At 41.6% G+C, this 22,465-nt stretch overlaps 2 protein-coding genes across 2 annotated transcripts; both read right to left on the bottom strand.

The window, feature by feature from the left end:
• Positions 1 to 311: 311 nt before the first annotated feature.
• On the bottom strand, positions 312 to 7,937 carry LOC122571266. The gene is made up of 3 exons (XM_043734835.1): positions 7,770 to 7,937; positions 1,345 to 1,640; positions 312 to 468 (listed from the first exon to the last, which is right to left on the bottom strand). The coding sequence occupies exons 1-3, from the start codon at positions 7,935 to 7,937 to the stop codon at positions 312 to 314; spliced, it is 621 nt and encodes a 206-aa protein (XP_043590770.1).
• Positions 7,938 to 11,965: 4,028 nt separating this feature from the next.
• Positions 11,966 to 15,096, bottom strand: LOC122571268. The gene is made up of 4 exons (XM_043734837.1): positions 14,974 to 15,096; positions 14,092 to 14,278; positions 13,431 to 13,599; positions 11,966 to 12,478 (listed from the first exon to the last, which is right to left on the bottom strand). The coding sequence occupies exons 1-4, from the start codon at positions 15,094 to 15,096 to the stop codon at positions 12,325 to 12,327; spliced, it is 633 nt and encodes a 210-aa protein (XP_043590772.1). The 3' UTR covers positions 11,966 to 12,324.
• Positions 15,097 to 22,465: the final 7,369 nt, after the last annotated feature.

Here is a 22,465-nt window from a genome sequence, read left to right as displayed (position 1 = left end):
TAATTTGCAATACTCTGATAAAAACTATGTACAAGAGTAAATATTTTATTAGCCTCGTTTCGTAGTGAATTAACCCTTTCTGCTGAAAAGAGAATGCAACAGCTTAAGTCGAGTTCACAATTCCAATTTACTATAATAAACAGCCATTAATTCCTTCCACGGAGGGTTACAAATTTCCTCGGAACTGATCTCGAGAAAGGAAACAAAATCGTACGAACGAGGATTCATTGGAACTTGGTTAACGAGCGCAATTTCCATCGCATCCCTGTCCACGTGCGGCTTCTTTACAGAGATCCAGCGGTGTAGAGAGTTCACGTGATCACCGTGGAAAATACGTCGAGCACACTTCTGCGGCATTCGGGATAAAGGGCGTGGCAGTTTTCCGTCGACATCTGCTCGCCCAAACGTTCAGCCGCTCGGTACTCCCGATCCCCGTACTCGTCGTACCGCTCGTCGGTACTCGAAGGCCTGGAATTCCAACGTGTTCGCGTTCGAGTTCCCCGTGAAAAATTACAATCGTCGCGGCGAGAGATCCAGGCCCGGGAGAAACGGCCTGGAAAAGAATTCGGGGGGCCAGAAAGAGAAGAAAAAAAAAGGGAGAGAAAGAGGGAGGAAAGAGAAAGAGGGTGAGTAGCAGAGGGTGGTACCCGGGATCGATAACGCGACCGGATACGCAGGAGAAGCCCCGAAGTTATTTCGCAGCTTCCCTCGCGTTAATTGGCGCCACGTTATGCGGACCGACCGCTTAATCCCTCGCTACTCGCGCCACGTTACTGTGCTAATTCACCGGTTAACTACTACGTCATCGTAACTTCGATTTTAGTGCCACCGGGTCGGAGATTTTATAGCGTTGCCCCAACGTTTGTTGCTTTACGACGCGATCGAGACTTTTAGTCTGTCGTATTGTGTTCCGTTAAGAGATCTGGATTGGTCTCGTAAGCTTCGATGTGACTTAGGCAATTGGATCTAACGTGCGATCCTCTAACTTATGATTCTCTTCGTTTAGTTGTGTTTCCGATATCACATCTAACAAAGAACGATGATATGTCACTGAATTCGAGTGGCTTAGAACGTGAGACACGTTGATTGAGTTGAAGTTTTATTTGTAATCTTCCGGTAGAATATTCCATTGGTGGCTATCTGTATCGTTTTGTTGTTCAAATGTATCGTTTAAATGTGATGGATTCGTAAACGCGGATGTGGGTTAGAATAGGAGAGACGAAGAGTGCGAGTTCTTCGGATAGTAATATATCAAAGCTGAAGTCAGAATTGGACTCTGATTGTCGTATTTTGACACTTCGTCGTAACTCGATAGCATAAAATAAGAGACGGAAGATTACTCACTTGAAGAACACGTGCAACAGCTGTCCCAGTAAACCATGAGTCCCGTCGAAAGGAGCAGACGCGGCTTCACAAATGGCCTTCAATAGACACGCTTTGCCGCCGAACCCGTATAGATCAGCGACCTTTTCCAGCACCTTGTAAATGCTCCACCTGCTCTTCTGCGTTCGAGAGTAGTAGACTCCTGGAATGGTGAAGTCTGACGCGTTGGAAGGCATCTCGTACACAATCTTCGAAAAGAGACCGACGATCACGCTCTCGCGGTCCAGTTGCAGGGGTGAGCCCAGACCAAAGATCAGCTGTCATCCGAGAATTTTAAAAGAGACTTTAAAACAAGTGGCGCAACATTTCTCGACGAGTTAAACGATGCGAACGAACGAAGTGTAAAGTTCTCTGACCGTATTTTCGCGTCACGAGATGCGCGTTTCGTGAGATTCTTCGAAGCTTTTTTCGAGAACGTTCCCATGAAACCTATCGATACGAGGTGACCACGTAGATGCCGACAATCTGATCAGAAAACCCGTTCTTATAGCGGTTATTCATGAGGCAAGCAGCCTGAAGAGGAAATTGGATGAACTCAGACGAGATCGGGTTAAAACCCAGCAGTGTCCGGCGCTAGAAACGGAACGTCCAACTGTTATTCCACGTATCTCTCGTCTGCTTCCGTAGAAATAGCTATAAATGTACAGTCCGCTAATAGCAATTCCGACTTCTCGAATTTAGCGACACGCGCCCCTCGAATACACGCGTGTACCACAGTTTGCAAACAACCATTTCTGTCAATTAGATGAGCGAAGCTTTGTATGTCCTGTGTATGTCACGAAACAACGAAGAGAATTTGATAATCTATATATATATATATATATATATATATATATTACCTTGACAAATAACGTAAATGCCATATAATCTATTTGCGATATATCGTCTGAATCTATCTAACGATGGCGACTAGTGTTTCGCTGTTTATACTTCGCGTTGAGGAGGTGCGGTTGCAGGTATGTTTGGTTTGCTTAGGATAATTGTTTATTTCTGGGAAAGTAGGAAGTAACGGTAAAAGTTCATGATAGCGAATAATCTCTAGACTTGGCAACTCTTAGGACTTCTAATTTGTTGGCCATTAGACATTGACTGACTCTGCTACTGTGTACCTTTCTTTTTTACCGATCCGTCCTGTATTATGACCAAGTATTCAGGACAGAAGAAGAAAGAAAAGACAATATCGTATAAGATCACCGCTTTTGAGCGGCTTAAATTCAATTATAAACTGTAATGTTAAAAATGTAAATCCGACAGAAAATATTGTATGGATACGTTGCACCGTCGCGTAACGGCAATTTTGCCAAAACCACTTTCCAATAGACATTCCTTGTTTACTGAGAACATATGTAATATATATTTTCTTGGACAATAAACGTTATATATATACAGTACACAGTAGCAGAGTACATATATGTCGGGTTGGCGTTATGATTAGAGTTGGGATTAAGGGCGTGAAGCAAATCTTCGTTGTGATTAGACATTGTCGTTATGCAATAGAGACGATATTGACTAGAGCAAATATGATTGTTACAGATATCGACAAGTAACCGTGGTAATTAGATACTCGAGACGCTAATGGCAATGATCCTAGGTTCGATAACGAATCTGCGGTCAACGGGATAACAGATGTATGTTCTCACAAACTCTAAGTCCGACTCCTGGTTAACGTGAAATATTCACTGATCGTAAAGACGTTATTCCTTCTCGTCGATGAGATCGCACGAAAGAATGAATTTCCGTCGCGATGATGCCACCGAGGAAAACTATGACGGGGTCTAAGGGCACGAGATCATCGGATTCGTGGAGCGATGCCTTCGTTCAGAAGGTGAGGGAAATTGATGTTGCTGTTAATTGGTCAATTTCCCATCTCGATGGTTAAAAAAGGGATGCTAGCCGGCCTTAGGGAAAAGTTGCTAGCGGGAGGCGAGCGTTCGCGAGAAGGTAGGTTTCCCCTATCTTCCCGTAGTTGGGACAAAGACTGTTTGTCTGTTCGAAGGACTTTAATTAACTAAATCTTAAGATTTATAACGGGTCCTCAGGCTAGCTGAACGTGCACTGCGAAGACGCATCGACATCTGGCGACCATCTTACCCGGAGAACTGGGTCTTTGTTAGACAAACGTTCATCCCTTGACCGCGGCTACGTTGGGGACTGGTTGTCGCCCCGAGCCCGAGCTCATTGTCACGAATCTCGAACAGGTACAATCGGGTTGAATGATAATTGTTTAATTACGGATTTTTCCCAAAGTTTCAAAGGAACACCGGAGCCTCTCTTCGGAACTTGGGGAAAATCCCGTAATACTGTAATCCAGATTTTACCATAGCCATAATTAAACAATTGTCATTCAATCCGATTGTGTTTATTCGAGATTTGTAACAATGAGCTTGGGCTCGAGGCGACAATCAGTCGCCAACGTAGCCGCGATCAAGGGATAAACGTTTACCTAAACAAAGGCATAGAGTAACCTCTCCTTGAAAAAATATAGCAGCGGCACGCAACAGTAAATACTCCAACGGATTCTGTCCCGTGGTTCGCTACACAAAGACCGCATTCTTTGGACAAGATGACCAGATGTCGATACATATTTTCGGCTAGCCTAAGGACCCGCTATAAATCTTAGAATTTGTTTAGCTGAGGTTCTTCAAACTGACAAATAGTCTTAGTTTTAGCAGCCCCTAAATCTGTCACCTACTGCGGAAAGATACGAGAAATCTTCTTTTCTCATGTACGACGCTTTCGCTAGCAACTCTCTCTCTCTCTCAAGGGTGGTTAGCATCCTTTTTTAACCACCGATATGGAAATTGACCAATTAACAGCAGCATCAATTTCCCTCACCTTCCGAACGAAGGCATCGCTCAACGAATCCGATGATCTTGTGCCCTTGGACATACCTCGTCATAGTTTTCCTCTGTGGCATCATCGCGACGGAAATTCACTCTCTCTTGCGACCTCATCGACGAGAAAGAATGACGTCCTTACGATCAGTGAATATTTCACGTTTTGTTAACCAAGAGTCGGATTTAGATCTTGTGAGAACATACATCTATTATCCCGTTAACCGCGGATTCGTTATCGAACCTAGGATCATTGTCACTCGCGTCTCGAGTATCTAATTACCACGGTTACTTGTCGATATCTGTAACAATCATATTTGCACTAGTCAATATCTTCTTTATTGCATAACGACAAAGTCTAACCATAACGAAGATTCGTTTCACGCCCTTAACCCCAACCCTAATCATAACGCTAACCCGACATATATATACTTCATTGTGGAATTTTGACGGTTTGCGAAAGGGTAGCTGAGGGTGGAGTATAACAAAGAGTACTAAACTCTTGGATGAACGAAGCAACTCCGGTTTCTTCGCGGATGTAACGCAATTAATACGAGTAGCCAGGAGCAAAGCGGGGCGTATCGGTGGTCTTTGAAGTGTATCGATCTCGATTGGCAGCGGGCCGGCCGGTTCGATGCAAAAACGCCGCTAGCCCTTCCCCGCGCGAACCCCTGCGAATCTCGTTAAACTGTCTTCCCCAGACGCGCGGCCCGAAACGATTCTCCGTGGAAATTCGCGGTTTTATCGAAAATTCATACACCGGCCGCGGCCCATGATGCCGCCCTCCCTTTATCCGCCTCCGCATGAATATGTATGCACATGTACGAGATGGCTGTGCCACGCAACCATGATAGCAGACGTGTGTGCCCGATATGGGATAGAGGTATCCACCTGGCGCAGAAATTGGATGAGCCCTGAAAGGTCAGGTGGAATGTGTACCGTGATATCGGATGGGAAGATGAGAATCGAAATACGTTATACACTTTACCGGACGCTCTTCTGCAACCGATTATTACTTACCGACCACCCTAATAATTTGTTATTTTAATAGAGAGAATGGATTTTTGAATCTCGTTCGGCCACTGTTTCAGCGCCAACCCGTTTCGAGACCACTTTCGCGATAAGACACGTATTGATATTAATCGAAAAATTATTTTCACATACAACAGGTGCTTGAAAATTCACGATCTCCTATTTATTCCTTTCAATCGTTTATTCTTTATTCGCTCTTCTTTTCCATTCGTTATTCCTCATTCTCCGACTCTTTCTAATTTCCTACATTATCCTGTTAACTGGGTCGTTGTTTCACCAAAATTTTCCATAATTACGAAATTGAAAATTAATAGGAAATGCAAATAAATTTCATTTAGGTCAGTTTTATTCCTTGCAAATATACGTGTTACGTCAACTTACCCTGTTAATAGGTTAATAAGCGATATTCGGAAACAGACCGTTCCTTACTCCTTATCCCTTTCAATCTTCTATTCTCTGACCCCTATACTCAAGTTTCTCTTTTCTATTCCTTGATATTCTCTATTCCCTGTTTTCTATTTTCTCTATTCTTTATTCGCTACTCTTTTCGACTTTCTATTCCCTCTACCTAATAGGGTAGATGAATATATTCCACCCTGTATTTTCAAACGTTTTCTATTCTCGCTTCCTATACCCAATTCCTCCCCGTTTCCTATTTCTCGTCTCCTATTCTTATCGATCGTACAACCCCTATGTTTCTGGATTCCCTACTTTTTCAGTATTCCCACGATTCCTTATAATTCTTTCCTAGACAAGCAAATTTCAGTTTCGAAAACTTTCGAGAAAACTCAGTTGAAGTTGGCTTAATTCGAAGCACCGCAGAAGTGACCAGAGCCTGTTCGTTGGAAATCCAGCGGTCATAGCGTAGCAACTGTGGCCCCGTGCAATACCCAGCCACGATCCTGTTCATCCTATCAAGCCGCGCGGTTGTAATCCGAAGGACGACCGTTTCCAAACACGCTGGATGGAAAATTGGATGAGCCCCGGACATGTGGCGTGGCCCAGGAATTATTCAAGAAGCGGCGTAAACGGCGAGCGGTTTCACATGAGAGCCATGCTCGTTCTCGCGTTTCTCTTTTGGAATAATTGAGCGTACGGATGATAATCAAAGTGCATCCGTGGACAGTAGGTGTCGACAAAGCTTCTTCGTTCGTGTACCAAGCTTTTCAGCTGAACTCTATTAATGACTGGTCGTTTTCAGGCTTTCCACCTGCTGGAACCTTTACCCGGTGCTCTATTGTGACAACTGGATCCCGTCTCCCATTTGATACGGGGCGAGTTATTTGCCTAATGCACGGCCTTGTGACAACATCTACCAAATTAATCTATATGGGAAGGAACATGTGGAAACAGAGACATTTCGCTGTTGGGTTGGACAGTAACGGACACTGGTTTGGTCGGTTTAAAATGAACAACTCCGACCGTCCCGCGACCTTTTCAAGTCGTGTAACAAAGTAATTTGCCATTGAAGCGTATTAAGGTGAAAATCTAATTATAATGATTTCAAAAACTGAAATTTGAAAAGATGTACAGGGAGATAGGACGTTCTTGTCAGAAACATGAAATGTGAAATACCATTTTTTATTTTGTCTTCATAAAAATATGAATTTGAATAAATATCCGCGATCTACTCGTAAGCAAACTTCTTCTACATGCGTCAACGTTTTTGTCTTAAAAAACGAATATTTTTATAAAACTCTGCTGTCTCGAGGGAAGTCCTTTTTAGTGAACTGTATGACGCGCACGGGAGGAAAATATGTTAAATACATTTTTATTAATTTTTTTCATTTTAATGTCACCTTCTGATTAAACAAAGGTACTTGAATACGTCACAATCGAAAATGAAACAATCTGCTAGGTGCAAAGATCTTTTAAAAATAATTGACGAGTCGGCAAAGGTAGAAACCAACGGTACAATTATCGAGAAAAGCAAGAAATATTCCAATATCTTTGATATTTTCTCATAATATCGTGACGTGCAGTTTTTTTACAAATGAAATCGTACCGAGAAAATACATGTTCACCTGCAAAACCGAACTAAGAATCAATTTTAGTAACATAGAATTATCACGTACGTAAAAAATGGAAAACGTGATTCATCGTGTCCTTCACCTGTAATCTTCATACTAATTTCTTATATATTCGTACGTACTCCGAATCACAATGATATTTCGACCGTCATCCCTACCATAAATTCTGTCTAACAGCCATCTCCAACAGATTCGATTTTATCAAATTTTAAACGTTAACCCTTGACAAGTGGAAGTCGCTCGCGCTTTCACATTATTACGATGTTCCTGCGCGATTTTTCCCCGCGATTACACCCGATCGGAAGCGAAGCACGCGTATAACGAGGGAAACCAGAGGGTTCATTGGAATCGCTCGAATTTCCCTGGATCGCCGGAAGAAAAAGCGGAAACCGATCGCGAACACTTGAGTGACGCGCGAGTGAATGCCCGATTGGCCGCGGAGACGGCTCATTAGCCTCGTCGTGCGGAATCTGCGGTATTCTCTACGTACCAGGAGCTGAGAGATACGAGGAAAAATAAGAGTCCTCGGTCGCCGCGAGCAACTTGCGAACAGCTTGGTTCCGTTCCTGCCCGTGAAATCGTCCTTGTCGTCGAGACTCTGCACCAGACATGGCGACAGGAAAGCGACAGCGAGCAGCAGCAAGACAGCGCCACTCATCGATGCGACTTTTCAGGCCTGAAGCGATCGTTCAACGCCGACGAACAGACAGTAAAGAGGCGAAATGCGATCGCTGTCCGTTGAAGAGCGCAAAACCGCTCAGAATGAGCGTTCGCCACGTGCTACCACCTCGACAAACCAAAAGCCAGCAGTAGCGGCTGGTCCCGTTGTATCTCGGCGAATAGCAAGCGCAAATATTGATACGGTGGAGCACTTGCCTTGCTCTGGCCTTGCTGGTTCGTTCGTTCACCCGATTTACCGATTCGCACATATCAGACGTTAATCCAACGAGAAAACTTTGGTAACGGGATGCTTCGTTAACATGATGTCGAGTAGTGCTCGTTGGTTTTCCGTAGATCTTTGTTTCATCCTGTTTTATTCACCCGCAACTATGCTTCCGTAGATTTGTTCGATTTTATTTAAGACTCTCCCTCTAGAGGCGAAGAGGTTGATGTGACAGATATATGTTAGTTTTTTTATAAATATTTTCGATAAGAATTGTTGAGGTTGAGATTGACTGATTGAAGAACGAGTGGATGAATTTGCAATAGAAAAGTATATTGAAATAATTAAAGGTATGAGTATAACTATAATGTATAGGTATAAGTGTATGCTGATTCAGATCCTTATTCTGTTAGTGTTACTAGACAATGGAATGATAGGGAACACGTTCATATATTTATAACAAAAGGACATTACCAAAAAAGTTAAGCTTATAGGTTTGGCTAGAAGCTACAGGGAACATAAATAGAAATCTGTTTCTTAGTTCCTTTGTTCCTATACCTTGCAACTCAAAACATAATGTATACTCGAGGGTACAATAATATGCATCGCTCCTTATTTAGAATATTTCTTATTTAGAATATTTATAATAGCAGTCTCCAGGTCACGGATATACATAAATAAAGATGTAGAGTTTTTCTTGAAGTAGTTACTTCAACAAGAATAATTGTTATTAGAGGGCTGGTCCAAACCAGATAGAGAATCAACGCAATTCCGTGGAAATATTTAAAAAAGTTTTAAGGAAATTGAATCTTTCGTGTATTTGTATCGTTTGTATTGGAAAATTGACACAGCAGATCTTCGATTTAATGCATCTCTCGGACATAGCACAATCTCGAACACAATTTGTAAGATTGCGATCTCTGCAGAGTTAACGAAGGGTTCCACTTAATAGTTTCCGAGGAATCTTAGAAGATTTCACAGGTGAAACGCTAGTTCCCTTGAAATTGTTCCAACGAAGAAGAAACTCGGGCTACGCTGGAATCAGTGATCGCCGGATCGCTACTAAGCAATAAAATCCTTGCTAAAGTCCCATGCTAGTTAGGTTTTCTCGGTCGATGGGAAGAGAAGCGGCGGAGAGGAAGAAAGAGACCTGGCTTTCGGAGAAGGGTCTCGCGATATCCGTGATTTGAAGACGCCCAGACGAAATCTCGGCGAACCAAGGCCACCAGTCTCCGATCCCGGCATTAAATTGAATTACAACCCCTCCGGACTAGATCGTAAAACTCACCCTCGTTATGTACACGAATCTTTCGTTCGTGAAACGTAACTGCGAACGAACGCGGACACGCATACCCTGCCTTTTATCTATCTGGGTTAAACGATGTCCATTTGTCGTTCCTTATCCGACCGGCCGAGACGTCCGATCCGGAAATCGAAAGCTCGTGCTCGTGATTTCTCTCAAGGTAGAATCGATAGATCCAACCGAATCCTCACCGTTGCAAAGTCTGCAAGCATTTCATGAACATTGAATACCATTTTTAGCGATGTTTTACGGATACTAAACACGTTCGATGCACTACCGGGAATTTCGAATTTCACGTAATTTGCTGGAATTCTAAGATCTCTTTATTTCTTAAATTAATAGCTGAACTGATGTGCCTTTCTATGATCTTATTAAATTAGGCCTAGACCATTGGGTTCTGTGATAGATTAATTGGTCTCTTGCTGTTGCATTTTGAGGAATATTATAGAGATAACATTAATTGCTAACATTAATTGTATACAAGTTATATGGATATTGTTTATAATTTATAAACATTTATTGGCACCAAAAAACGTCAGATGTATCTGGTAAAACAATGGTTCGTTAGTATACTGTTAGTTTTTAAACTACTTTCATAAAACGACACTCTTCTCGTGTCAGTTTGCCGGACCAAACTGTTCACAAAAAGCTGCAGCCCATTGCGATGCTAATTAATTTGCACTATCGACTTGTAAATGATACAACTCGGCGAACTTCATCTTTCATACGCGAAGGAAACTTGTGAAAATGAGAAAACACGATGACCAATTTCGTTTGGCCGGTTAATATATGGAAAAAAGGCTCGTCAACTTGGAATTTTGTTAGGGTTGATATATGGCCGGAGTTGCCGAAATTTTCCAGCCCTCCTCCTGTCAAATATACGAACTTTTTTCTCGCTTCGAGCTTGGGCCGACCAACTTTCTCCGTTGAATTTATTGTTTCGCAACGTTGCTTGCTTGATTGCTTGACACGGTTTATTGCGTTCCGCTGTAACCGTTCTAGCCAGCTTGTATTATCTTCGGCGTTTCCCTGCCGCTTGTATTCCAACCAGTTTCGAAAAGCGGGGAAATTAATTTCATTGGAAAGCCCAGGAACAATAAGCATCGGAACAAGACTGCTGATTAATCTTCCTAATTGTTGCCTTTGAGCGGGAACAAAACACAGAATCGAATCTCTGAAGGTGCGCAAAGCACAATCAGACCAATGATCGGTAGGAAAATTCTCAACGAAATCCGAGGGACACGCGTCACGAGCAACAATGCGTTCGTTAATCTGTCCAATGCATCGAGCTGGTCGATTCCACGCATCGCGAATTATCGACAATTAATCGGCTAGTCTGTTAGGCGAATGGAACGCAGCTGTCTGAAAAGAGGAAAACAAACAAATAAAAACACTAGGCAGAAAGAGAAAGAGGGAAGAGGGAAGGGAACATAGAGTGGCGCTGCAAAAGCTCAAAGGTTTCGGCTTCGGTGGCGTTGTAACGACGCGCAAGTAAAATCGTATATTATCGGCCCGTGTTAATTACCACGAATGGCTTTGCCCTGGAAAAAGCATCCTCTCCCTTTCCCACGCGCCTACCCTGTTCCTCTCTCCCCGTTTCTCTCGGTCACCGGCGTCACGGGCCATTTTTTCCCCTGCTCCGCTCGCTCTACACCCTCTATAAATTTCAACCGGAGTATTTTCTCTTTACGTGTACCTGTTATTGAACGAGAGAACTGCCAATAACGTCGGATAACTGCGTCACGTTCCGCCGCGAACCCCCGTGCGCGCAACCCCTTTCGCGGGCCTCAGCCTCGCCACTTCTCCATCCTCCTTTTCCCTGATCCTTTTTCCTTCGCTACACAGCCCCGCCATTCGCGCGTCCTTTTCTTCCCTTGATATTTCTAATATCGCACGACATCGACCCACATAAATTATCGCCGCCTTTCGATATAGTGTTTCGTTTCAGCCGCAACCCTCCCGCGCCACTTTCGTCCGATTCTTTTTCCAGCGCACTGTTTGCTTCTTCAACGATAGATTCAGGTGCGTAGTTGTAGGTTGACCGAGTACAAAGCGAATTTTTCAGCAATTTATAAAATATTTTCAACTCTGATGGGTCGATAGTAACGTGAGACCTGTACGTCATAGACAATTGCGTCAATCAGGTGAAATATCAGAGACCGTCTTATCGTTACATAAAAAGGTGGAAAGGATCAACTAGGACTCTTCGCAGGATCATAGTATAGCGGAGACCTTAACGTTGTCTAGTTTCTTCAAATCGTTTCAGTTGAACTAACCTGGTTTCGAGTAGATATTTAGTGGGAAACGAAGGGATTGGTAGTGGTGCGTGTACCTTTTATTAAAATTATGACGTGGATTTTAATTATGAATCATGATAAGAGTAATACATTTCAGAAACTAGAAATAACGTTACATAACTCGGTAATTGCTGCAATCTTTTAAATTAAATGATAGTTAAAATAACCTCGACTTTGTCAGAAGCTTGAAGGTACAAATTCGGATTAAGTAAAATATGTAATATGGATTAATAAATTGTTCCAAATTGCGCAAAGTCAAGTAAAACTCAATTAGCGAAAAAGAGACTAGAAATTTGGCAGAATATTTCAATAAATAAAGAGATTTCAAGTCATTTGAAATAATCTGACGAGGTTCCGGGGACGTTGTTTCTGCTTAGCCAACGTATATTCTGCCTCTTATCGATGCTTAGTTCGCGTACTTTGCTGTGTGTAGAAAAAATTGCAGCACGAGACGCGATCTCGTTGATGATCAATTTTAGAGAATAAAGGCTAGGTGAAGCGGTGTCAAGTTTATTCTTCTATCAATTAAGTCAACATATTGCAGGCGATGTTAGGCAGACGATCATTCGTAAACCTCTGTAAAGTAATCCAGAGGGCTCTCCGTACATTCCGCGAATAAATTATCGCAAGGGCTGACTCCTTGTCGGCCCATAATTTCAGCAGCGTGATACACTCGATCAAAGTCAGTCCTGAAAGGCTCCGAGGTGGTCGACGGCCTGAAACGCGAACAAAATTAACCGATCGCCGTGAGGCATTTAAATTCAGGTTAATAGTGGCCAAGTAATGGGAAGTTCGAGGAGCCCTAACGCACCCTCCGTGACGTTGCTCTCACAAACAGTGGAAGCAATTCATGGGCACGAGTTTCATCGAAAGCGAAGTTGGCCATTAGCTTTCGTCGTTTGATTTTAAAGTTATGCCACTTTTAACTTTTACGAATAACGAATATTCCATTGCGTGATGATTATTAACGCGTGTTTTCCAAACTTGATTAAATGCTTTTCACAGAAATTTTGTTAGATCGTTCGCAACGTTTCCATATGAAACTGTTACGTTTATTTTATACATTTATTTCATTTATACGTTTGTATAAAAATAATATTGGTCAAAAGTTGGCGTAATGAAAACCGAACAAAATAAATAAACTTTAAGTAAATATATATTTAAGTACGATTATAAAAGGCAATATATCTTGCGAAAGTTTTAGCTATTTCCCTGGGGTCTCGATTATCAATTGGATCTCGATTTATCAAGGCTGTCTGGCTTCCAATTAAGCCGGTTAATCGACGACCTACCGTATTTCGTTTGATACAGAAGTAGCGATAAAAAGTGATGAAAATGATCAATATCTTTGAACAGGGATTGATAGTTAAGAATATGGAAAATTAAGTTTTGCGGTTTCCCAGACTTAATCGACTCACGTCTAGCCGATACGCTAACTTGATAATAAATTACAATCGTATCTTACACAAATAAGTTAGACCTCGATTTTCACATAGATCTATGTCTTAACACTATGCTAGTGGCACAACCTAGATCATTTCTGGTGTAAATTAATGTCCAACGAAATGCGGGAGATATGAGATAATCCAAGAAGGCAGTTCTACTGCGAGAACACAATCAACCACGATACGTTCCCCGTTCCAACGTCCCTTTGAAATCGATACTCACGTGAGCAGAAGATGAACGAGCTGAGAGCTGAGACCGTGAACTCGGTTGAAAGGCGCCGCTGAGGCCTCGCAGATCGCCCTTAAAAGGCAAGCCTTGCCCGATCGCGAATCGCCGAGAACCGATTCCAGGATTTCGTAAATTTCCCATCTGTTGATGACGCGTGCCACTCCTATCGGCAGAAATTATTCATTGAACACGGGAACAACAGAAGAAATAATGGAGTATTAATGGAGTCGATGAGAGAGGGTATCGCATTGGAGTAAACGCACGAATCTAAAGGACGGAGAACAAATTAAAGTTTCAGACGCGAGCGCCAAAGCTTCTGACTAAACTGAGAGAAAAGCGTGTTCATCTTATCGTTAGCAGTGGTGTTACTCTACGGGTGAGATTAATTATTAACATAAGTGTGGTTCTTTCGTATCGACTTTGACATTTTTTTAAGGCTATTTAGTTAATTCTGATTGATTGTTATAAATATCGCCTATATAAAAAGCAGCAATTCTAAATCAGCTTAAGATCTCCGACCATCTTATCTGCGTTTAACACTCGAAAGAGAGAAATCGAGATTGCAAAGAGTATTAGACGATGAAAGAAGCTGGTGCTTGGCCGATGAAAAAATGCCGGAAGCGCATCGAAGCGGAAAGATGTGAGGTGCGTGTACCTTGGTGATCCGACGTTGGAGCGTCATTGCCGTCGACCTCGACACCAGGGCTGATCGATCTGTCATAGCGAACGTATGAATCCGTCAAGTAGGAGGCGTTATAGGGCAGCACGTAATTAAATTTCATCACATATCCGATAATCATGCTGACGTCGACTTCCATAGGTAAACCGAGGCCGAGGATTAACTGGAACGATTTTCAAATACACGAAGGTGTCATCGATCGTTTATAATAACCGCCAATCGAATCTCAATTGGCAGGCCCGTTCTCGTTTTCCTAGTTAGCTAGCTCGTGACATTCCAGGCAACAAAATTAGATGGGAGAAATATTACACGAATTTCGAGCCTGCGCCAGTTTGTCCGAACGGTTGCAATATTTTTGACGATGCGCTCGCCAAAATTACTCGCGCACGATCGTTCTCTCTCGACGTTAATTTCTGCGAAATCCTGTCCATAGCTAGAACGTCGATGTTTTCTGCCATTTCTGAGGCCACGTGTTTCACGTGTTCCAGCCATTGCGATTCCCATGCAGTTACGATCGTCGATCGAATATCCAATTCCGCGATTGAATCGCCACTGATCGTGATGTGCACCGTGCAATTACAGATAATTGTATCGCGATTGCCTGTACGAAGCGTCTATCGAGCTGTCACAAGAGGGATACCGTTGTGTCTTTAGAAACGTACGAGACTCTGTCTCCATATTCTCTCCCTCCACCGGCCACACTTTCACTGTTCCACGCGCCCTATGTGTATCGCTTAAACAATTAGCAATCGATATCCAATTAGAATCACGAGCGCAATTAAACGTATAGGTTTGACTGCAGTGACGATTCCAATATCGATGCAACTATATATATATATATATATAATGATATATTACCTGCACTTTGGTCGGCGCTACGTTGGTCGGCGGCGGGAACACCAAATATCTCTTATCTCGTACGAAACTCGATCCAAAATGGTAACACGTAGACAGAAGCGAAATGAGCAAGAAACACCGCATGGTGACCGTTCGAGAAGATCGTAGTGAATGTCCATGGAACTTTTGAGAGGTGTATAATCGAAGAGCCAGGTGGCGAGAGCTCGTTAATAGGTACAATTAGTTCGTTATCGCGAGTTAGGCAAATAATGAACCGCCTCGATCGTGGTAAGCGACCGCAGTCAACTGAATGGACAGCTTGAAACTGAAACTGCGCCGGTTGCACATTGCTCCTAGTAAAATTAATGCGACTATCAATTTCCATCGATGGATTCACGACTCTCATGTTCACTGGATTCCGAATCTTCGGAGCGTAACTGCGATTGACACGGATGCAACGTCGTTAATGGACTGAAAAAGAATTACAGCGTGCGATATCGTTCGTTTTATCTGTGCAGATCGGAAGTTTGGAAGAACCTGCACGTGTGTCTAATTATTTGCATTGAGAAGATGATTGAAAAAGGACTAGTGGATTTACGATAAATGTATTGGGTTGGCAACTAAGTGATTTCGGATTTTGTCATTACCACTTAATGACATAATCCGCAATCACTTAGCTGCCAACCCAATATGTAGCATATGTACAAAACGTTTCGAAATTTCATTAATATCGTAATGAAACACGAGCATCGTAAATATATTCCTGATTGTATTGATAAAGTAAACCAATTTGAAAATACATATACATGTATAGAAGTTAGAAAATATTTATTGCGATTATATACTTCGAAGAGAATAGCGAAGATTTCGAACAGTCAATTCTTTATTATATTGACGTATTAAACAATAAAACGAAATAATGAGAGTTGTGTAAATAGGATCATATTGGAAAACGTAATTTACATATTGTCTTATCAAGTTCAAAATATATTTGTAAATGTATTTCTTCGAAGTCTATTATGCAGATAAAAAACATAAAAGATTTTCATTTAGGATCTACAAAAGAATTCGTCATAATGCTATATAGATACTTAGGTACATTTTTGAAATTTCATAATACAGTATATCATAATATCGGTGTAAGAAAAAATGGCTGAAAAGGTATTAAACAAATCCTTGAAATTCCTTCTTATACCCGTAAAGTAAAAAAAAAATAAGTCATTTGTGTAGATCGATTGAAAAAAATTCCAAATAAAACGTTACATTGACGCATTGTTGGACTTAGGTTAATATGTCACAATATTCGGTGAGATGATCTTTCCTACTAATTATATGTTTCAGATCACTGATCATACTGTATACTAATTTCTTGGTACATACAAGTACAGCAAGTTTTATTATTCTGTGTAAATTTCAAGTTGGAATTTTAAATTGTTAAACCTCGACTATTTCCATCAAACCGAGTTAAATGATATATAACGCGTTAACAATGCAATCTATTTTTCCTTTTCCGTCTTCAAAAGTGGTTGTTCGAAGAAAACGTTAGTCAGCACGCACGCGCAAACCCTTCCAAACACGACAGATTAAATGATATTCATCGCGAACCATAAGAAAACCGTACGAGCTACTGGTCCATCGGAAAACTGCAATGGAGCGTTATTAATGATCGAGCGAAACGAATTCAAACGTTATTTCTTGCCGAAGATCGTTAAGATAAGATACGAAAGCCTGGTTTAAGTGGATTTAAATGCGCGGAAATCCAGGGTTATCTTCGATTCGCATTAACTCGCGAATATCTCCTTTCGGCCATCTTGCCTCAATTGTATCGTCACGTTCACACGACATTTGCATTATTTTCGTATTATGGGCGGTCTCACACACGCCGGACTCTCCGGCGCGACGATAAATCTTCTTAACAACGGGCCGTAGAGACGCCAGCGAAAAGAATATATCCTCCTCGAAGCAAAGCACCCTGGGGATTGATTCCAACCAGCCGCCGAGAATTGCCGCGAATATAAACGGTGGCCTCGGTGCATGAAAACTAGCTGGCTAATGAGTGGAGAAAAACGATTATACTATGAAAAGTGATTATACAGAGAATAGAAGAAAAGATCGACTCCTCTTTCTCTCTTACAGACTCTCCCTCCCTCCCTCTCACTCTCTCTCTCTCTCTCTCTCTCCTCGACGCTTATTTCCTCTTTGAATAGGAGGCCGGTTGATTCCGAGCGGCTCGCAAATATCGGCTGATAGCCGTGAGAGCTGCGAGGGCAAAGAGGAAATACGTGCTAGGAAGAAAGAATCGGATTTTGCGGATCAGATGGTCCGATGGCTCGTTCTACTTGTTACGAAGACCGTCTGCGAATATCTGACAGCAATCATTTGCTATAAGAAAGATGAAAACTGCTTGTTTGAGAATCGGACCACGTTGCTAGATGGAATTATCGAATTTCGTTTCCATCGATGGATGAAAACATCGAGAAATCGTTTTCAAGAGGTTGAACATATTTCGTCGACCGGTAACTGCGGTTCATTCGTCTTCCCACAGGCCAATGAATGCTTTCACGTCTGCGAGGCTGGTTTATTTCGGCGACAATTTATTCGCATTTGGGTAGGAAGCCGGAAAAATAGCGACACACTTCATCCACTGATTTCTCGCTTCTTCTCTGTCTCAGGAAATAGTTATTCTCCGTTGAATTCGGTAACGATGTAGGTGCGAAATTCTTTGTTCCGCCGATCCATGAACGAACTTAAACCGCTAGAATTGAAACGATAAATTTGCTCGAATAGTTATCGCATGCTGTATACTGACTTATCTCAATTATAGCCCACGATTCTTCTCTTAAGTATATGTAACAGGTCTAAGTGCTTGATGTTAATCATCGTAGTTGTACGAAAGGAACTGTCTGTACAATGTTCCAAAGCTATCCGGTTATTTCTATCCCTGCAACATTGGGTTGGCAACTAAGCGACTTGCATCATAGAGCCTTTAAAAAATATTATTTATTTCGTAATTGATAATAGAGGATATTTCTTAATAAATATCGAGCACTGATTGTAGTATTAATACTGGACATCCAGACGATGAGGAAAGTTTAGGTGGACAAGTGGCAGATGAGGCATATCTTTCAATTATAATTAAAAATTAGTAGGAACTATGTTAATTAGACGATAAAACGTTCTTTCATTGACCTCTGTTACTCGTTTCATCGACCTATATTTCCTATAGACCTAGAACATCCTTGAATTCATCGATCAAATTGGATCATTGATTCCAAGTTCTCATATACCGAAATCCTTTTTCGAAATACGCATATGCTAATGCGATTATCATGGCTTTCGTTATTTTCATTCGCCGAGAAAATATAGCTTCAGTAAGTACCAAGCAGGGTAATGAATTCACTTGAGCGTTCGAATAACTACCAGAAGCGAAGTAGTTTTAATTCGACCATTCAGAATTTCGCGTATCGAAGCTGCTCAACAACGGCGAATTTCCAGCTATTCGTTTATTATCCGAGATGAGAAAGGATCGGTCAGGACAGAGCCGCGCAGTTGGTTTATTGTGAATCTCTGTTTAAAACGTGTGTGCGAATCGTAATTTCGACGCGCCTTTGAACAGATTTCCCGCGGTCTCTGAGAGCCGGCCGAGGGCACGTTACATCTCTATCATTAAAATTAGAATAGTCGACGCTCAGAGGAAATTACAGACCGTCGGAACTTCGTAGCGGGCGAATGCCCGACGAAAATCTAACGACCTGCCCGGACGCGAAACACAGACCCGTTGGATTCGCCGAAAATTTTTCTCAGTCACATTCGCTACTTTAAAGCCTTCCTTTTTCTCTATTTCTTTCTTCTTCCTTCATTTTCTCCAAATCGAACGAATAAAATGAAATTTTCACGGTGATCGTACGATTTGCGGCTATCTGTTCTCGTCTGGTAAAAATCTGGAAACCGATAGAAGAACAATCGATGGAGCAACGAAAGAAACGGATTGAAATTTCGTGAAATCATCCTTTGCGAACCCTTCCGCAGAATATTCCATGAAACGGCTGCATTTTTCTGCGAAACGAAGCGCTTTCTATCGAAAATTCTTCGCGAATGATATATCAAATATGCATATCCAAGACACATGACAAATAATATTAATACGTTCGAGGTGTAGAAATTTCTCACGTTTAGTGTCCCGGCGATACGACGATCTAATAAATCGCCGTTGAAATTCATCGACACGCAAGAAGCATCGAATTCAATTATTCCCGGCAGAAGAAGAGAAAAAGAGGATATTAATTCATGGAAGCTTTTTACATGGATTATGTAAATCGAATTTTATCGCTCGTTTGGATATCTGGCATCTTTAAAACTCGCTGAATGATGCGAGGCGCTCGACGAGCTGCCATGAAATTTATAAAATAGCTTCGATTATTGTGCATCGAATTAGCAAATAATAGTTTCGCACTCGTTTAGATATTCGATATTTCCTATCGGAATTGAAACCTAAGTTTTCTCTCTAAACCGACGAAAGAGATGGCGAGAAAAATGTGAAAAGCGTAACGAATAATGCTTTATGGAATTCGATAAATATCGATAAAATGAAATCAAAAATGGCTAGAATAAAAACTGAGCGAGAAGAAGAACGCTGAAAAGAAGAGCGAACAATTTTCCCACAGGAACCGATGCAAATTCCATTCGGAAATTACAACTTATAATTATACTTACAGATCGGAAACCGATTATTTTTACTGCTATGGCGATCCATTATTCATATGTTCGCGGTGCTAACAAAATGGTCTACGGAATGACATGGGATTTAAAAAGTGAAGGGGTAAAGGTGAGATCTCCGAGCCTCGTGTTTCTACCGATTTCCAGGACATCGTTTTTCCACGATCCAATCTAAATTTCGTATTCCTCGAGCTGCGTCTCAAGGCGCCAAGGAAATGGCAAATCTTTTCGGCAATCGTGCCATTCGTTTCAAGGACCATACTCGAAGAAATCCGACTTTAATCGTGGCCTATTACGAGCAGGAAATCTCGTCGATTTGTCTCGGTAGTAAACTTATTATTAATTTCAAGAAACACGTGACAGGATCTATAAAGGGAAGTTTGCAGCAACGTTGGATGGCTACTGTGGCGTATAGTAGATAGAACGGAAATGGTGAAACAGTTTACTGAACGATGGTAGTCGGTGGTGGAAAAAAGGAGAACATCGACACGGCGGCGCTCCGTCCCCGTAAAAAGGTAACAGACGCATCTGCAGTGAATAGGCACTTCGTCCTGAGGAGAAACAATCGTCTCTGACCTGTTTGTGAAAACGGAAAAGTGTCGCTATATGTCATGCACGAGCGGTCGATGCACGAGGAATAAACGTTTCTGGAGCAAAACAACGAGAAGGAAATACAAAAGGGTCGCAAGGTGGCAGGAGAGATATTCAGGCGCCTACGTTTTTTCGTCGCTAACAATCGCGAGATATTCAAACTTGGAACCGTGGCGGAGGATACTACGTACGACACTGAATTAATAATTATGAACTTTGTAGAATTTCTTCGAATCTAACTTTCAGAACCCTAGCGACTGCAAGTGCTTTCGGAATAAACGTACAGTACATTGTACAAAACGAGTAGTTGTATATATTGATGTGTTGCATTGTTCCGTGCATTTTCAACGAAAATTCAGCCATATATTCGGTTGGTAATCACTTTGTTGCCAAATAATTCTACGGTTCTGTAATTTAACATGATGTTGTAACTTGAAATAAAACATAACGTTCGACGCTTATAAACGCCAACTATTTTATTCCATATTAACTTTTAAAAGTACTTTTCATCTTATAATTAATATTCTTAATATTCTACGATAGCCTCGATGAAGAGGAAAATCGCCCTGCGCACATTTCTCTTCGTAATTTCCTGATTAAATTATATTCTGCCGAAAGTAAGCAAGTGTCCGCGTTCTTTTGAGCAACGGTGTTATTATACTATAATTTTTACTATTATATATACTAGTTGGCAATACACCAAGCATCGCTTTTGCGCCTACTTTCGTAAGTTTGCAAATATTCTAATTTCGTACGTTCAAATCACCGTATGCATATCCCGCGATGAATAAAGGCGAAGTAAATAGATAAATAAACGAAGGAACTTGATTAACCCTATAGGTAATCAAGTCGGAAGTTATTTGATTTTCTTCATCGGTCACGGTTTCGACGTCCTCGTTTGTGGTTAAACTCGCTAGAGCCTTTCCTTTGAGACGCATTCACGTTTGTCGCTCACTTAGACACACAACTTACATGGAAACAACATACTATATCAATTACAGACAAAATACGGATAAAAAGAAGACATATGTACTGGCTAACTAGCCGAAACTCTAAACTCAGCATAGAAAATAAACTAAAAATCTGCAAAACGATAATAAAACCAATCTGGACGTACGGAATACCGCTATGGGGGACAGCAGCAATGAGCCACATAAATAAACCAGCGTCGCTACAATCGAAGATACTGAGAATAATAGCGAACGCCCCATGATATGTCAGAAGCGAGGATATACGCAAAGACTTAAAAACACCAACGGTCAAAGAAGAAATCGACAGGCACGCAGAAACATACAAGGAAAGAACGACAACACATCCAAACCAGCTGGCTGCTGAAGCAGAAAAAACTCTCATAAAAAGAAGACTAAACAGAAAACACCCCACTGACCTTGCTAAAGAAATAAAATAGTCAAACTCGAAGATGGTATCCCGCTGGGGGTAGCCATCCACATGTTATTTAGCAATTAAGTTAGAAAAATTTACCAAATGTCCAGCTGGACAAATTGTAAAGTACAAATTAAATTGTTGAGAATTGTGGATCTTAATCGCCGAAATAATAGTAAAGGAACACTAAGATTACATTTAGAATTTATATTAAAATAGTTTTAGATTTATTTAATAAACGATTTGCAGGATCTTCATCGATATACATTTGCACGCGTCTCAACACTCTCTTTGTCTTACCATCTTCTATACCACGTTGCCAACGGAACAGTTGCATTTATCTGTTTTTCGAAACGCTGTGCACACACTTCCATACACTCATATTCACATACGTGTGTCACTACCACGCGGCCAATCTAGTCTAGGACACAAAATTATACATATCTCAATATAAATAATAAAAAGAAAATATTTGTCGCGTGTTTATTATCGCATCTTGATGGCTAAACGGACGTATACTCTTAGGTGGAGAACGGCTCGTTGCCGGTGCGATGCGTGTGTATTGATGTAAACGAGAAGAAGAATTAAGAACAGGAAATAGTCCCAGAAAAGTGGGCTCATTTACGTATGCATGGTTAAAGCACAGCAGCATTTCCAGCTGCCGTAGCCCTCTCGTTCTCTTGCTTTTTTTCACCAGCCATGCCAACGCTAAAATCGGTGAAGTTTTTTAATCACCGCCACCCCAGGCCGCCACGATATCTGAGGTGCCGCGCGTGGAGAATTGTAATCGCATTTGAAAACCGTGCTACCGTCCGCTAACGTG

This window comes from Bombus pyrosoma, linkage group LG9 (genome assembly GCF_014825855.1).
Source record: "Bombus pyrosoma isolate SC7728 linkage group LG9, ASM1482585v1, whole genome shotgun sequence".
NCBI classification, from domain to species: Eukaryota; Metazoa; Arthropoda; class Insecta; order Hymenoptera; family Apidae; genus Bombus; species Bombus pyrosoma.
The sequence above is the reverse complement of the archived record's forward strand: the minus strand, read 5'-3'. Positions and strand labels throughout refer to the sequence as shown.

Excerpts from the sequence above, each read along its gene's own strand:
- LOC122571266 (XM_043734835.1), bottom strand. The coding sequence starts at position 7,937 with ATGAGTGGCGCTGTCTTGCTGCTGCTCGCTGTCGCTTTCCTGTCGCCA. Across the intron at positions 1,641-7,769 it reads CTCGTATCTCTCAGCTCCTG|CTGATCTTTGGTCTGGGCTC; the intron begins GTACGTAGAGAA and ends CTCGGATGACAG. Across the intron at positions 469-1,344 it reads CTGTTGCACGTGTTCTTCAA|GCCTTCGAGTACCGACGAGC; the intron begins GTGAGTAATCTT and ends TTGGAATTCCAG.
- LOC122571268 (XM_043734837.1), bottom strand. The coding sequence starts at position 15,096 with ATGCGGTGTTTCTTGCTCATTTCGCTTCTGTCTACGTGTTACCATTTT. Across the intron at positions 14,279-14,973 it reads TAGCGCCGACCAAAGTGCAG|TTAATCCTCGGCCTCGGTTT; the intron begins GTAATATATCAT and ends AAATCGTTCCAG. Across the intron at positions 13,600-14,091 it reads TCCAACGTCGGATCACCAAG|GAGTGGCACGCGTCATCAAC; the intron begins GTACACGCACCT and ends TTCTGCCGATAG.